Source organism: Tachyglossus aculeatus, chromosome 12, assembly GCF_015852505.1.
Source record: "Tachyglossus aculeatus isolate mTacAcu1 chromosome 12, mTacAcu1.pri, whole genome shotgun sequence".
NCBI lineage: Eukaryota > Metazoa > Chordata > Mammalia > Monotremata > Tachyglossidae > Tachyglossus > Tachyglossus aculeatus.
In genome coordinates, this window is record NC_052077.1 from 17,778,821 (window position 1) to 17,796,886 (window position 18,066).

General features: G+C 45.3%; 1 protein-coding gene across 6 annotated transcripts in view; it reads right to left on the reverse strand.

The window, feature by feature from the left end:
- Positions 1 to 18,066, reverse strand: part of ANAPC10 (anaphase promoting complex subunit 10) — a 75,320-nt gene that overhangs the window by 49,001 nt on the left and 8,253 nt on the right. For 4 of the 6 annotated variants that reach the window (XM_038755426.1, XM_038755423.1, XM_038755421.1 and 1 more), the window contains 3 exons: positions 15,370 to 15,495; positions 6,785 to 6,875; positions 1,828 to 1,948 (listed from right to left, as the gene is read on the reverse strand). In XM_038755426.1, coding sequence (XP_038611354.1) covers positions 1,828 to 1,948; positions 6,785 to 6,875; positions 15,370 to 15,484 — 327 coding nt within the window. In that variant the 5' untranslated portion in view covers positions 15,485 to 15,495. Of the gene's footprint in view, positions 1 to 1,037; positions 1,103 to 1,827; positions 1,949 to 6,784; positions 6,876 to 15,369; positions 15,496 to 18,066 lie in introns of those variants that run through there. The other 2 variants (XM_038755425.1, XM_038755424.1) reach the window with 2 other exon arrangements.

Consider the following 18,066-nt stretch of genomic DNA (forward strand, 5'->3'; position numbering starts at 1 on the left):
TTCCCTCTCCTCACACCCTGCAATCAATCAATCAATCGTATTTATTGAGCGCTTATTGTGTGCAGAGCACTGTACTGAGCGCTTGGGAGCCGAGCTGCATCATTTGGGAAAGGGGGAGGGGAAGGTAAAGCCAAGGCTCCACAAGATGGGGGGTGAGGGCCGGGGTGGGTGGAAAGAGAAGGCGGGGAGCCTGCCTGCCCATGGGAAGACGAGGAGAGAAGAGGGGAGATGAATGGGGAGGAAACAAAAGGGAGTGTGGACAGGATCCCCTTTTCCTCCTCTTCCTCTTCCCTCTCCTCACACCCTGCAATCAATCAATCAATCGTATTTATTGAGCACTTACCGTGTGCAGAGCACTGTACTGAGCGCTTGGGAGCTGAGCTGCATCATTTGGTAAAGGGGGAGGGGTAGGCAAAGCCAAGGCTCCACAAGATGGGAGGTGAGGGCCGGGGTGGCTGGAAAGAGGAGGCGGGGAGCCTGCCTGCCCATGGGAAGACGAGGAGAGAAGAGGGGAGATGAATGGGGAGGAAACAAAAGGGAGTGTGCACAGGATCCCCTTTTCCTCCTCTTCCTCTTCCCTCTCCTCACACCCTGCAATCAATCAATCAATCGTATCTATTGAGCACTTACCGTGTGCAGAGCACTGTACTGAGCGCTTGGCAGCTGAGCTGCATCATTTGGTAAAGGGGGAGGGGAAGGCAAAGCCAAGGCTCCACAAGATGGGGGGTGAGGGCCGGGGTGGGTGGAAAGAGGAGGCGGGGAGCCTGCCTGCCCATGGGAAGTGGCAGCTGGGGCACGCGGCATAGTGGGAAGGCAGGAACAGGCTCACCTGTCCAAGGCACCGCTACTGCGACAGGTCAGGTGCTCCCTCTCCAAGGGTGGAGGGGAAGAAGGGCCTGGCCGGGAAAGGCAGGGCTGGGCAGCACATGGAGCTCCCTCCCCGGTGTTCCCGGGAAATGGAGTTGCCTTTTTCTCACCACTGACTCAAGCGATCACTGTCACCCCACACACCCGGGCAGCAGGGTTCGGCCCAGGGAAGCTTCTAGGTCACAGTGCACAGCAAATGAGATTCTTTCAGCCACTACCCCAGTGTGGAGGCCGCCTGTATTGATGACGGTGACCAACAGTTTTTGAATCGATACACCCGGGGAGCCTAGCTGACATTCCCAGCCGCAGCCCACCACTCCTAACCTCCCAACCCGGAGTGGTTCTGAAGCTCCCTCCACCACAGCAAGAGCAGGAAAAACCAGGAGTTGGACTCAGGCTGACCAGCATGGCCAACAGGCCAGTTCATGTGGCCAGGAGAGGGAAGAACGCAGGACGATCCGAGGGCCTAGACCAGTCTCTTTTCCCCCAACCCATTGTCCTTTTTCCCCACTCACCTTCTCTCTCCCTCCACCCATCCCTTATCTCCTTCCCAACCTACTCACAGTGACACAGAAAGGCACACCTTCAATCTACCTGGGAGGGAATAGCTGCACCTCTTATATGCGCCGAGGGGAAGGGAGAGGGAATGAAGTGCTGAAGCAGCACGGCCTGAGAGTCAGAAGGTCAAGGGTTCTAATCCTACCTCTGCTACTTACCTGCTGTGTGACCTTGAGCAAGTCACTTAACTTCTCTGTGTCTCCATTACCTCATCTGCAAAATGGGGATTCAGACTTTGAGTCCCATGTGGGACAGGGACTGTGTCCAACCCAATTTTCTCGTATCCACCCCAGCACTTAGTAAATACTATAATTATTAAATTATTATGATGATGAGGAATCCTGATTTTTCCTGTGGAAAACCTGTTCACACAGCACACCTTTGGAACTAGAATCAACTTACACGGATTTCTTGAAGGTTGTGAAAGTTGTTTCCTACTCTGACAGATATCTTGCTTGGAGTGTAGCTTTCATCTGATTTGTAGTCTGCGTAAATACATAACGTCTTCACTGTGGTTTTTCTTCTGAAATAGTTAAGCAAAAGAAACCAATTTAAAAAATACGGAAAAATAATAAAAAGAGCCCGTTTACATTTTAAGTGTAAGACAACTAAGTTATGTTCTTTCAGAGGACAAAAGTAAGTTTTTAACATTTTGGGGACTGAGATTCATGGCGAGTTTGATAGTGGTAAATGTTCCTTATAGCCAAATTTGTAATCGATAATATTTTTAAAACACATTGAGAGCGTACGCACCATGAATCTAATTCTTTCCTCATACACTGGAGCTGATGAAACTTCTACAAAGAAAAATTCAGTTCAGAGGACAAAAGTAAGTTTTTAACATTTTAGGGACTGAGATTCATGGCGAGTTTGATAGTGATAAATGTTCCTTATAGCCAAATTTGTAATCGATAATATTTTTAAAACACATTGAGAGCGTACACACCATGACCCTAATTCTTTCCTCATACACTGGAGCTGATGAAACTTCTACAAAGAAAAATTCAGTTCAGAGGACAAAAGTAAGTTTTTAACATTTTGGGGACTGAGATTTATGGAGAGTTTGATAGTGATAAATGTTCCTTATAGCCAAATTTGTAATCGATAATATTTTTAAAACACATTGAGAGCGTACACGCCATGACCCTAATTCTTTCCTCATACACTGGAGCTGATGAAACTTCTACAAAGAAAAATTCAGTTTGGCCCCATCTAGAGGGTGCCCAGTTTTTCAGTCAATTCAATCAATCGTATTTATTGAGCACTTACTGTGTGCAGAGCACTTTACTAAGTGCTTGGGAGAGTATGAAATAGACTTGGTAGACACATATCCTGCTCACAATGAGTTTAACGTCTAGAGGGGAAGACAGACATTAATATAAATAAATTACGGATATGCATATAAGTGCCGTGGGGCTGAGTGGGGGCGGTGAATAAAGGGAGAAAAATCAGGTCGGTGCAAAAGGGAATGGGAAAAAATGAAATGCGGGCTTAGTCAGGGAAGGCCCCTTGAAGGAGATGTGCCTTCAATATGGCTTTCAAGGTGGGGAGGGTGATCATCTCTCAGATATAAAGAGGGAGGGTGTTCCCAATCAGAGGCAGGATGTGAACAAGGGGTCAGAGGTGAGATAGAAGAGATTGAGGTACAGTGAAGCAAATTACAGAAGCAAATTGTGTGAGCTGGGTTGTAGTAAGAGATGTAAGGTGAGGTACGAAGGAGCCAGGCTTTAAAGCAGCTGGTAAGAAGTTTCTGTTTGACGAGGAGGTGGGTGGGAAACCACTGAAGGTTCTTGAGGAGTGGGGAAACATGGACTGAATATTTCCTTAGAAAAATGATGTGGGCACCAGAGTGTAGTATGGACTGGAGTGGGGAGAGACGGGAGGCAGGGAGGTCAGCAAGGAAGCTGATTCACAAATCAAGGCGGGATAGGATAAGTGCTTGGATTAGTATGGTAAAGGGCGGATTTTAGCAATGTCATGAAGGCTGACCCGACAGGATTTAGTGATAGATTGAATAATATTAATAATAATAATGGTATTTGTTAAGCGCTTACTATGTGCCAGGCACCGTATTAAGAGTTGGGATACATATGAGATAATCAGGTTGGACACAATCCCCGTCCCAGATAGGGCTCACAGTCCCAATCCCCATTTTACAGATGAGGAAACTGAGAGAAGTGAAGTGACTTGCCCAAGGTGACAGCAGGCACGTGGCAGAGCCAGGATTAGAACCCAGGTCCTTCTGACTCCCAAGCCCATATTCTATCCACTAGGCCAAGCTGCTGTGGGTTGAATGAGAGGAGTCAAGGACAGCAACAAGGCTAGAGGCCTGTGAAACAGGAAGGATGGTGGTGATGTCTTACAGTCAGATGGAGGACAGGGTTTGGGTGGGAAGATGAGGAGCTCTGTTTTGGACAAGGTGACGGCAGGAAATCCAAGAAGAGATGTCTTGAAGGCAGGAGGGAGAGGTCAGGGCTGGAGATGTAGATTTAAGAATCATCTGCATAGCGGTCGGAGTTGAAGCCAGGGGAGCGAACGAGTTCTCCAAGGGAATGGGTGTAGGTGGAGAATAGTAGGGGACCCAGAAATGAACTTTGAGGGACTCCCACAGTTGGGATGGAAGGCAGAGGAGGAGACCGCGAAGAAGACTGAGAATGAGGGGCCAGAGAGATAGGAGGGGAACCACGAGAGGACGGTGTCAGTGAAGCCAATGTTGGATAGTTATTTCCAGGAGAAGGGGGTGGTCTGGAGGGCAGCTGAGAGGTCGAGGAGGATAAGGATGGAGTAGAAGCCGCTGGATTTTGCAAAGAGGAAGAGATCTTTTGTGACCTTTGGGAGGGTGGTTTCTGCGGCGTGAAGGGGATGGAAGCCAAATTGGAGGGGGTCAAGGTGGAGAGCAAGTGGAGACAGTGGAGGAAGTGATAGAATGGTAGGAGGGAGATGGGGCGATAACTGGATGGAGGCGAGGGTCAAGGGAGGGTTTTTTCATTTTTTTTTTTCTAACATAGGGGATAGTATGTAGCTCTCAATTAGCTGGAGTTTACTGTGAGCCTAAGCAGCCTGGAAAGGGATACGATTAAGCCTAGACAGTATGGAGTAGAGCTGTTGGCAGGGTGAACAGGAATTCTGCCGTCTAGGGGATAATGGTTGGGAAGCAGCATGGCCTAATGGATAGAGCGCAAGCCTGGGAGTCAAAAGACCTGGGTTCAAAGCCCAACTCTGCCAGCTGCCTGCTAAATGATCTTGGGCGAGTCACTTAATTTCTCTACACCTCAGTTTCTTCATTTGTAAAATGGGCATTCAATATTTTTCCTCCTACTTAGGCTGTGAGCCCCATGTGTGACAGGGATATGTGCAACCTGATTAACTTGTAATAATAACAATAATAATTAATAATTATGGTATTTGTTAAGCACTTACTATGTGCCAAGGCACTGTTCTAAGTACTGGGATGGATACAAGGTAACAGGAAGGACACAGTCCCTGTCCCACATGGGGCTCACAGTCTCAATCCCCACTTTACAGAAGAGGTAACTGAGGCACAGAGAAGTTAACTGACTTGTCCAAGGTCACACAGCAGACAAGTGGCAGAGCCGGGATTAGAACCCATGACCTCCGACTCCCAAGCCCTTGCTCTTGCCACCAGGCCATGCTGCTTCATCTATCCCAGTGCTTAGAATGGTGCTTGAAACATAGTAAGCGCTTAAATACCATCATTATCATTATTATTATTAGAGAAGATTTCAATCGTCAGTCTTTTCCATTTCTCCTTTGTAAAACTTGGTTTTTAAATCTAAATTGAAGCTTTAAAAAAATCACTTGGAAAGGACAGTAGAGAGAATAGCTTTAAGGCAAAAAGTAAACAGATCACAAAAAAGGAAAAAAGGTACGCAAGCCAGAGATAATTAACAATTGAGAAGCAGTGTGGCTCAGTGGAAAGAGCCTGGGCTTTGGAGTCAGAGGTCATGGGTTCGAATCCCGGCTCTGCCACATGTCTGCTGTGTGACCTTGGGCAAGTCACTTAACTTCTCTGAGCCTCAATTCCCTCATCTGTAAAACGGGGATTAAGACTGTGAGCCCCACGTGGGACAACCTGATCACCCTGTATCTCCCCAGCGCTTAGAACAGTGCTTTGCACATAGTAAGCGCTTAACAAATGCCATTAACATCATCATTATTATTATTATTAATGGCAGTTATTTTTGTAATTATTATAATTCAGTACCAAAAAAACCCTACGGATGACTCTCCTATAAGAGGGCAGGATGTAGGTAATTCAATAATAACTCTGGAATACGTTAAGCACCTACTATGAACAAGTATTGTAATAATAATAATAATAATAATAATAATAATAATGGCATTTATTAAGCGCTTACTAGCAAAGCACTGTTCTAAGAGCTGGGGAGATTACAAGGTGAACAGGTTGTCCCACATGGGGCTCACAGTCTTAATCCCCATTTTACAGATGAGGTAACTGAGGCACAGAGAAGTGAAGTGACTTGCCCAAAGTCACACAGCTGACAAGTGGCGGAGCCGGGATTTGAACCCATGACCTCTGACTCCGAAGCCCGGGCTCCTTCCACTGAGCCATGCTGCTTCTCAAGCACTGTACTAAGCATTGTACTAAGAACCGGGGTAGATACAAGATAATTAGGTCACACAGTGTCCCCATCCCATTACACAGACCATTTTACCGTCTAAGCTGGAGGGAAAAAACCCTTTCCCTTCCAGTATTCCTTTGCAACTCCAAGAGGGGCCCAAGCAGAAGAGACTTTCTCCACCGCCCTCCCAGATCCCAGTTCCAAGCCAGAATCACTGTGGAAGCTCGGCATGGGGATGTGATCATCCCATCAACAGCTCCTGCTGTCAACCGCCACTTTTCTACTTCAAGGGGAGAGTTAGGCTACTTATGGCCCAGCCCAAACCGCTATAAGGTGAATTCCAGTTCTACCAACTGCATTGCCCTCTGCCCAATGCTTAGTATAACGCTCCATACAAAAGAAGCATTTGATAAATCCCACTAATTGACTGATTCCACGACAGCCGTTGTCCGCATGATGCCCCAAGAGTTCAACCCATCCCCTCCACCTCTCCTCCTCCTTTCCCAGCCCCAAAGGCACATAGCCAGGCAATGCTGGGGGTGAAACAGCCCACTGAAGGACGCTACACCTCAAAAAAATTAGAACACCCTACCACCCCCAGGTTACCCCACAGAAGGAAGCCCTAAAAAGAAGTCACCTCAACTAAATTTAAAAGCTACTGTGCCAACAGTTTTACTAGTCTGTCGAAATGAAACTCGGTGCAGAGCAAGGTTTCAGAGTTTAATCACATTTTTTTAAATTAAATAATTTAGTACCTAAATTGGATGTTCACCAGATGAGGCTGTGACCCATCAGACTGCCAGTAGGTTTCTAGATTATCATCTCGTAACTGATCCACTCCAAATCCTAAAAGAGAGACAGACATTAGCGGCAGATAGACAACTCTATGGCTAAACTCTCTCAAAAGGTTCTATTTTCATACTATAAGTGTCAGAAGTTACTATTTTCTGCAGGAATTTCAAAACTAGAATTACCCAAATATGGGTTTCTGTATGGGCACCACACCTATCAATCATATCACAGTTCATCCAACATTTGTTACAGTGACAAAAATGATATAAATCATTAAGTATTATTTTAAGACTCCCCTCGACTCTCATTAACCCACTCTGATGATCAAATTAATGGTTTACGAAAGGGGTGAGATCTTGGTGGTATTTGCTGCTTTTGAGGTTTCACGATATTATGATCTGTGACCCCAGACGGCACCAATTCTCCCTTCCAGCCAACTTAACGATGCTTTCTGCTTAGTGTCTGACCAATACTCACCTCAAAAGGCATGGAGTCAGAGAAGTTGCATTACTATAATTTACAGGACAAAAGTGGGCAAGAGTTTCTCTCAAAGGCACTCTCCTTCTCCTTAAGGATGCAGACTACCATTTGGCAGGATCACTCTCAGACCAAAGAACTACGGCTACAAAGAAATGAATCGGCCGGTACTTTCTGAAAGTAACTGTGATTCTTTTTAAGTTCTTACTATGTGCCAAGCACTGTACCAAGTGCTGGGGGAAGCACAAGATAATCAGGTCCCATATGAGTTCACAGTCAAAGTAGGAGGGAGAACAGATATTGAATCCCCATTTTGCAAATGAGGGAACTGAGGCAGATAGTAAGTGACTTACTCAGGGTCACACTGCAAACAAGTGGAACAGCAGGACGGGATTTGAACGCAGGTCCTCTGACCCCTAGGACCATGCTCCTTCCACTGGGCCAGGCTGTTTCTCAAATAGTTCCCTGGCAGGACCCAAAATAGTCATTACTAGAAGATGGAATCAACGAACTGGGTACCACAAACTATGACAGTTCATCAAACAAAAAATATCACTCCTCAAGTGCTTTCTGCCTTTGCCAGTGAATTATCACTGAGTAGACACACATTTAGTCGATGAAAATTACTAAGATCTACAAGTGACCACACTGGAAACATTTCTAGTTCCCCAATCATTTTTCTAACAAAAACGTTTGGGACACGTTTCCCCACTCCTTAAATGATGATGATTGTGGTATTTCTTAAGCGCTTACTATGTGCCAAGCACTGCTCCAAGGCGCTGGGGTAGATACAGGGTAATCAGGTTGTCCCACGTGGGGTTCACACTTTTAATCCCCATTTTACAGATGAGGTAACAGACACAGAGAAGTTAAGTGACTTGCCCAAGGTCACTCCAGTGGTTGCCCATCCACCTCCACATCAAACAAAAGCTCCTTACCATTGACTTTAAAGCAATCAATCAGCTCATCCTGATTTTACCTTGCTTTTTCCCTACTATAGCCCAGCCCACTCACTTTGCTCCTTTAGCATCAGCTAGTTCAATATGTTTCAATCTCATCTATCTCGCCACTGACCCCTTTCCCAAGTCCTCCCTCTGACTGGGAATTCCCTCACCCTTCATATATGACAGACCACCTCTTGGCCTTAATCAATCAATCAATAAATCAATAAATACGATTGATGATGGCCTTACCTTCAAAGCCTTATTAAAATCACATCTTCTCCAAGAAGCCTTCCCTGATTAAGCCCTTTTTTCCCCTACTTCCTCTCCCTTTCTGAATCACCTACGCAGGGAGTGTGTCCAACATGGTTATCTTATATCTATTTACCCCAGGACTTGGCACAGTGCTTGACTCATAGTAAGCACTTAAAAAATACCACGATTTTTTTTTTATTATTCTCATCTTTCATCATCATCTCATAAATACGACTGATGATGATCTTTCCCTCTTACTTGGAAAGACTGACCAAAGGCAAGGAATGGGATTTAATGGGAAAAAAAACCCAAAGGTTTTTATTTCATATATCAAACACAGATATTTCTAAAATCCAAAGTTGAAACCGAAAGACATACCACCAAGCCAGCCAGACTTAACAAAAAAAAATAAAAAACCCCATAAAACCTTTTAGGCATTAACCAATCCCTGATTCCTGAAAATAAGGTGGGCGGCTATGTGCAAAAGAACAAAAGAAAATTCTGAGGATCAATGGGAACAATGAATTGGATGAGTAAATTCTGTTTAAGAATATTGGTGTGAGACATATCAATTAGAATGAACAAAAAATTGGGGATTTTTCTGAACTGGAGGAATTGGAGGGAGTATTGGTGTCTTTGGAGATGGAATAAACTCCTCTAGAACTATAAAATTCAGATGATGTTATCCATCCAAACGAAATAAACCCACCTTCAACTTATTCTAAAGACAGCGGTGCAGTTGGTACCATGTTAAACATGGAAAAATATAAAGGCTCATGGTTCCCAGCAAATATTTAGGTCAGAATGCCTTGAGGGATACGGGGTATTAAACCAACAGGGGAACTAAGGATCGTCCAAGCACTGAGGACTCTCTCGCCTTTAGAAATACAGAATACTAAATACTACCCTAAATCGATAATCTACAAACTCGAGAAGCCGCGTGGCCTAGTGAACAGAGTACGGGCCCGGGGGTCAGAACGACCTGGGTTCTAATCCTGGCTCTGCCGCTTGTGTGCTGTGTGACCTTGGGTAAGTCGCTTCACTTCTCTGTGCCTCCGTTCCCTCATCCGTAAAATGGGGATTAAGACCGTGAGCCCTATGTGGGACAGGAACAGTATTCAACCCGATTATCTTGTATCTACCCCAGCACTTAGAACGGTGCCTGGTATATAGTAAGTGCTTAACAAATACCACAATTATTATTACATAACTCTATAAAAAGTCCTTAACGTCCACTCCTGAACAACACAGTCATAATAATTAAGATGGATTCTCATTCATTCATTCAATCATATTTATTGAGCTCTTACTATGTGCAAGGCACTGTACTAAGCGCATGGGAAGTACAAATTGGCAATATATAGCGACGGTCCCAATCCAACAAAGGGCTCACAGTCTAGAAGGGGGGAGACAGACAACAAAACAGGTAGACAGGTGTCAATATCATCAGAATAAATAGAATTATGATGAGCTTCTCTCCTGAGGTTTCAGGACCTGCATGGAACAATCGATTCTAGTGCTAGTGACTTAAAAAAAAATTAGTATTTGTTAAGTGTTTACTATGTGCCGGGCACTGTACTAAATGCTGGGATAGATGCATACGAATGAGGTTGGACGGAGTCCATGGACACGGGGCTCGCAGTATTAATCCCCATTTTTTGAGGTATTGCGGTACAGAGAAGCTTAATAACTTGCCCAAAGTCACACAGCAGGCAAGTGGCAGAGCCAGGATTATGCAGCAATCAATCAATGGTATTTACTGAGTGCTTACTTTGTGCAGGGCACTATACTAAGTGCTTGGGAGATTACAGTATACTAGAGTACAGACACATTCCCTGCCCACAAGAAGCTTACGGTCGAGAGGGGATTCTCTCGTCCCTGCCAGGCACGATCCCACTGGGGGACAGATCACAACAAGAGTTAGGCAGGAAGGGGAAGGAGCAGGCTTCATCCATGATAAGAACTTACCGTCAAAACCGGACCAGAACTCAAGCTCTCCTAGTTCCCACCCCAGTACTCTGTCCATCGGGCCAACAGCAGAGCTACGTAGAATGATGTCTCGTGAGACATAGCAGGGCCCAGTGGAAAAAATAGGGTCTCGGGAGTCAGAGGGCCTGGGTTCTAATCCATTTGCCTGCTGTGTAACCTTGTGCAAGCTACTTCGCCTTCCAGTGCCTCAGCTTTTCTCATTTGTAAAACGAGGATTATACACCTCCTACTCTGACCGTAAACCCCATGTGGGGACAGACAGGTCCAACCTAATCTGCATCCACCCCAGCTCTTAGTACAGTGCTTGGCATACAGTTAAGTGCTTAACAAATACCACAGTTGACCATCATCATCGATGGTATTTACTGAGCGCTTACTGTGTTCAGAGAACGGTGTTTGGCACAAAATAGGTGCTTACCACATACCGGGATTATTACTCTACAATTTTTGCTAAGGGAAAGCTCAACTTGTAACCCCCACCACGTCCAACACCATGCAAATACGCACAACCATTTCTTCCAGCGCCATACCACCACGTGTCTGAACAGGCTCATACTGTCGGGTCTAGGATCCCTGTCAACCAATGGCATTTTTTTAGTGCTTTCTGTGTGCAAAGCCCTGTGCAAAGCAGGCGGGAAAGTACGCCGGAATCGGTAGACAAGATAACCCGCCCACGAAGAGCTTGCAGCCTACGGTCCCTAATGCTGCCGTCCCATTCTAACCAAGGCCTGGAGCCCGCTTTCTGGGAGAAGTGCGGGAACAGCAATTTAGAAAGTTTCCTGTGGATTTCTGTGCAAAAAGCCGCAGGGGCTAGCTCTGGTCACGAGAGAGCTAGCTGTGCAGTCTTTTAGACTGTGAGCCCACTGTTGGGTAGGGACTGTCTCTATATGTTGCCAACTTGTACTTCCCAAGCGCTTAGTACAGTGCTCTGCACACAGTAAGCGCTCAATAGATACGATTGATGATGATGATGCAGTCGGCAGGCTTAGGCTTTATCGTTGCCCACGCAACTTCTGATCAAAACCTTGCTCACTCACCATCCTTATCAGCTCACGCCCAGTACCGCTCCTCTCTGCAGCCCACCGGGGACCCAGGCTGATAAAGAAAAGGACAAAGAGTCGCCAGGCCTTCTCCTCTTTTCTGGGACAGGCTGTTTTTCCGATCTGCAGCGAGGACCCCATTTTGCCCCTTCTTTCCAGAGACTCCTCTGCAGTCAGTCACCGTTTGGAAGGCGACGATCCAGACAGTGAAAGCGGCAAACAAGGTGAGCTGCTTTTGGTGTAAAGGATTTCACGTGTTTTATCCTTGTCCATTCCACTCATTAACGGATACAACTGGCACTCCTGCGTCCCATGGCCGGGGACAGCACGGAATCGGCTGCCGAGAGGGTGTGCGGAGCTGTTCTGTTTCTCGGCCAACTACACCTGACCTCCCGATGAACTAACAATTAGTACAGCAGACGGGAGCGTCGCGCTCAACAGTGTACCAACCAGATGAAGCCACAACGGAGTCAGGTGCTGAGAGGGCACAGAGACGTATGCTGTACCAACCATGCACGAACCAACTGTCTTGCAATATGTGCTATTGTCTACTGGGCAGCTGGGGAAGAGAAAGTTGATGGCTCGGTGCCAGCAACTGCCACTGAGGAAAAACTCAACCAACTCTATTTAAATAGCTGCACTCGGAGTCAATCAATCAATCAATCAATCAATCAATCGTATTTATTGAGCGCTTACTATGTGCAGAGCACTGTACTAAGCGCTTGGGAAGTACAAATTGGCAACACATAGAGACAGTCCCTACCCAACAGTGGGCTCACAGTCTAAAAGGGGGAGACAGAGAACAGAACCAAACATACCAACAAAATAAAATAAGTAGGATAGAAATGTACAAGTAAAATAAATAAATAAATAGAGTAATAAATATGTACAACCCTATATACATATATACAGGTGCTGTGGGGAAGGGAAGGAGGTAAGATGGGGGGATGGAGAGGGGGACGAGGGGGAGAGGAAGGAAGGGGCTCAGTCTGAGTCCTAAGTGAGTAGGTTGTTCAGGATATTGATGGCATCTCTGTTGCTAGGCAGTATCCTGGATGCATCCCCATTTAGGAGTCCAGCGCTCACTCCGAATGGGGAAGCGGAATAGAAAAGACGTCCCTAAAATTGTCTGCCTTGCTCAAACAAAGCTGAGCTCACCGGAGGATTACAACTAGTAAGCCGTACCCTCGTGAGGCAAAAAACAAAACTAAAAAAGACATACTGCAGCACAGAATATCAGGATGGCCGTGACAATGAAAATACTCAACAGCCTATAAGAAGGCACACATCCAAGGGCTCACAGTCTTTTCCCCCATTTTATAGACGAGATATCTGAGGCACAGAGAAGTTGAGTGACTTGTCCATGGTCACACGGCAGACGAGTGGCAGAGCTGGGATTAGAACCCAGGTCCTTCAACTCCCAGACTCATGCTCTATCTGCTAGGCCACGCTGCTTCTCAATGCTGCATCCCAACTAGAAACTGGGAGTCGACTGGTGCCGTTTATTCATTCATTCATTCAATCGTATTTATTGAGCGCTTACTGTGTGCAGAGCACTGTACTAAGCACTTGGGAAGTACAAGTTGGAAACATATAGAGACGGTCCCTACCCCATAGCAGGCTCACAGTCTAGAAGGGGGAGACAGAAAACAGAACAAAACATATTAACAAAATAAAATAAACAGAAAGGTAAATATGTACAAGTAAAATAGAGTAATAAATCTGTACAAACATATATACAGGTGCTGTGGGGAGGGGAAGGAGGTAAGGCGGGGGGATGGGGAGGAGAGGGAGAGGAAGGAGGGGGCTCAGTCTGGGAAGGCCTCCTGGAGGAGGTGAGCTCTCAGTAGGGCTTTGAAGTTTAAAGGGTCAAAGCTCCATAACGAACACAACACACTAAATATTACAGCAAGGAACAGTCTATGCGTGTGCACAATGTGCTTGGGACTGTGGGTCCTACCTTGGCATCCACCAGGAAATATTATGTTAATGGCTTTTCCTTCAAACATGAAGGCCAATTTTCATATTTTGATATTTTCACTGACATTCTTCTGAACTACCTAAATGTCTCCGCATCTACATGATTATTTAAGACTTTTCTGATCTCATTTTTGGAGTTCAATCACTCTTTCTCTACTTGCTTGTTGAGACGTAAAGGTCTGAATTGGGTTAAAAAACAGTTGACAGGAGAGTCTGAATCAGATCCAATAAAAATAAAGCCGGGGGGAAAGTCCAAAAATGACAGAGATGCTAGATAACCTCAGGCACAGGCACGTCCATCATTCCTCTGTTTCGACAGTTAGGGGGTTCCCTTCTGGGACTGGCAGTAGCAAAGGCAAACAGGTACAATCTCTTTCTTTCTGCTAGTCTATTCAGAAGTAGAGCAGCCTCCTGGAATGCAGTCACCAAAAACAGTGAGATGCGGGAGCACTCTGGGTGTCCTCCCTAGCTGGCTCAGATCCCGTAGCATTGTAGCATTGCTACCATTTAAACTCCTCACTCCCTCACTGCATGTCAGGCCAGGAGACAGTCACAAAAAGAGCTATGTGACCCTTGAGCCAAAACAACTGCTCACCACCACCCCACCTTTTCCTCCCGTTCACTCCCTTCCTCTTCTAAAATGGGATTTTGTGTGTGTGTGTGCTACTGTGTATACTAAGCACCGGGGTAGAAATAAGATAATCAGGTTGGACGTACTCCATGACCCGCATGAGGCTCACAGCTTTCACCCTCATTTTACAGCTGAGGTAACTGAGGCACGGAAAAGTTACTTGCCCAATGTCACACAGCAGAGGACCGTCTCTATATGTTGCCAACTTGGACTTCCCAAGCGCTTAGTACAGTGCTCTGCGCACAGTAAGCGCTCAATAAATACAATTGATGATGATGACCTCTGACTCCAAAGCCCGGGCTCTTTCCACTGAGCCACGCTGCTTCTCTAATAATAAAGTACATATTTATTACTCTATTTATTTTACGTGTACATATCTATTCTATTTATTTTATTTCGTTAGTACGTTTGGTTTTGTTCTCCATCTCCCCCTTTTAGACTGTGAGCCCACTGTTGGGTAGGGACCGTCTCTCTATGTTGCCAACTTGGGCTTCCCAAGCGCTTAGTACAGTGCTCTGCACACAGTAAGCGCTCAATAAATACGATTGATGATGATGATGATGATGAAGTGGCAGAGTCAGGATTAGAACCCAGTTCCTCTAACTCCCAGGCCTATGCTCTTTCTACTAGGCCACGCTTCTTCCATGGCTCTGACGGAGAAGACACTTCGTAACTTCCGAAAAGTATCACTGAGGCATTCCGATGAAGACAAAGACATAAATATGGGAAGGGACAACATGCACCTGTCAGAAACTAGTGTGGCGCCTGAAGAAATGGGCTGTGCATACGCACATACCACGGGCCACAGGATCAGTACTACTGAGGACACTTTCCTTCACACCACATTCTGCAAAAATGCAACCCTATTAAAGCAGAACTGAGAGAGGTAGACATTTGAACCGAACAGAGGGTTACTGATGTTATTTTCTGACCTGGACTTTCTTCTGGCGGAATTACATCTCTAAAGTGGTTGCGAGGCCCACTCGGTTTTATCCCTGGATTTCAACAGCCTATGAAGGGCAGCAGGGATTAAAATTGAATCTATGAATAGTCAGTGAGAAGGCAGGTTTCTTCTTTGGTGCCATCACTGCACAGTTCAAGAGCGAAGGAAGGACTTCATCATCAATCGTATTTATTGAGCGCTTACTATGTGCAGAGCACTGTACTAAGCGCTTGAAGGACTTAACTCGGTCCTGAGCTGAGTGGCATAATGATTCGTTCATTTCTCAGTTTACCTGGTTTACAGGATGAAAGTGACCAGACAGCTTGGGATCCTATTTCTCGGACTGTCCCCGTCCTTTCCAACTGCTTGGGGTCGGCACCAGGGGGTGTCTTGTTTGGGGTAGACATTTTTCGCTAGTCTAAGAAAGAAAAAATAACATTTCCATTAGACCAAAAGGAAACGCTGAACAGTTCAATTCACGTTTCGGTATTAGTCCCATCACCGGTAAATTCTAGCAATACTCCAGTACACCGGTAAATTCTATTTTTTCAGAAATTCCCAGGAGATCCCCTCCCAGGAAGGGTGAGCCTGTAGTGGCCACAATCTTGGCCCAGAGGGGCCAGGGGCCAGAATGTCAGAGCCACCAATCAATCAATCAATCAATCGTATTTATTGAGTGCTTACTGTGTGCAGAGCACTGTACTAAGCGCTTGGGAAGTACAAGTTGGCAACATATAGAGACAGTCCCTACCCAAGCCACCGCAGGATCCAAGATCTGCTGGGGACCCTTGGGGTCAGAGAAGCTTCCCACTCCTGATCAATACAACCAGACTGCAGACCCTGCGCTCTCAAAGGATCCTACGAGCAGCTGGAGTCTGCCTTGTGAATGATGTGGACATCGACGAGGCTATGGCGGTTTGGTTACAGAGACTATTCATCTCCCTATCTATTCTTTTCCATTTTTATACGGCTTAAATACTCCCACTGTAATGTGTTGCCTCTATTTTATTCCATTGCTCTCTAGACTGTAAGCTCGCTGTGGGAGGGGAATGCATCTACCAACTCTCTTGCATTGTACTCGCCCGAGCTCTTAGTACAGTGCTCTGCACAAAGTTAACACTCAATAAATACCACTGAATGATTCTTTGTGTCTTTCCCCTCCCCTTCCTAGATTGTGACTTGTAGGATATGGACCTTGTCTGAACTTCTTATCTCGTATTTTTACCAAGCGGCTTAGCACAGTGATTGACACATCGGGGACGTTTAATAAATATCAAAATTAACATCCATGATTCATGATTCAATTGTATTTATTGAGCGCTTAGTGTGTGCAGAGCACTGTACTAAGCGCTTGGGAAGTATAAGTTGGCAACATATAGAGACAGTCCCTACCCAACAGTGGGCTCACATCTTCTCCAACTTGGGACCTGGATGTCAAAAATTCTCAAAAATCTCCAGTGGCTTCCTCAAAAATCCTTTAATATTTTCCTTTAATATTAACTTTAATATTCCTAATATTTAATATTCCTAATATTCCTTTAATATTAACTTTCCAGGTAACCCTTGCAAAGCTTGGGGAGTTTGGTCCAGAAAGGATGATGAGATTTTCAGAACAGCCCTAGCCAGAAACACACCATCTCGGACCAGCTAGCTGGTTTCTCAGACAAGCCTCAGCAAGGGAATATACCTCTCAGTTTCTAAAGGGATGCTTTTTAAAAAAAATATTAAAGAAAAAACGACATAAATTTAGAAATTATTTAGTTCACTAATTTGGAAGAGATAAACGATCAATTTTTACAAACTCTCTTTAGGGCTTACATTCCCCTATCTACCCATGAATGGTTATAAAAATGCTTATTTACAATTCATATCCATATCCAGAATTTACTGTTACTTAGACACTATATATATGGCCAAATATTTTTGATAAGTGGAAAAGGAGGAGACACCAGGCCCTCCTACCTTTTCACACAAAATGACATCTGGGACATTTCCCTGAACCTCCCCCAGGACCTCCTCGAGGGAAATAGACCTCCACTCAAGACATCCCTTCTTATGCCAGTGGTTTTAGCCTTGGGGTAGAGACAGCTTTAACACAGTATCATTTTTTTTTTTTAAAAAAAGGTTTTTCCCCCTACTCCAAGCCCAAAGTTGGCAAATGAGTTCCCCTACCCCACTTTCTGATCCATTTTCCATCGTCCATCTTTAACCAATCACTAACCAAACCGATCTGTGCAGAGCACTGTACTAAGCACTTGGGAGAGGAGGAGATACCAGAGTTGAATTTTTTCTTCGAGAGAAAAAAAATACAAAAAAGGAATACATAAGGATATTCTTAACATCTTTGATTCCTCCTGCATCCCATTACGTCTGTCCGATTTGCTTATATCCACTACAGCACTTAATACAGTGCCTGGTACATTGTAAGCGCTTAACAAATGCCATAATAATAAATGACAAGAGTACGGGGGGAAAAAATGGCATGGATCGTCTTAATGCGTTACTTAGCACACACACATCTCTCCACTCTTCAAAACCTTCCACAGGCTACCCACGTTTCACTGCATCGAACAAAAACTCTCAATATTTGGGTCTATGCCTCTCTCCACCACTCTCCTTCTTGCATGTCTGCTTTCTTCATCTATAACTCCCCGATTGTTTACGGACCACGAGCCGCTCACGGGGCAGGGTCCATGTCTAATTCCCACTAGTTATTCTTTCCCAGTGCTTAGTACAGAGCCCGGTAATAAATACAATTACTACTACCATCTCACTCGACTCTCCTTCCTCCATTCCCTTGTCCTTTCATCTTGGGATTTATTCCCCTCCCCAAATCTGACGGACCCCAGCCATCTTCAGAACTCCCCTAAAATCCCCCTTCCTCAAACGAGGCCTTCCTTAATTAATTTCCACAGCCTCGAACCACATAAACTCATCAGTCACATATGTACTATCTACTCCCATCCATGGATCTTTCGAATGTGCTCAA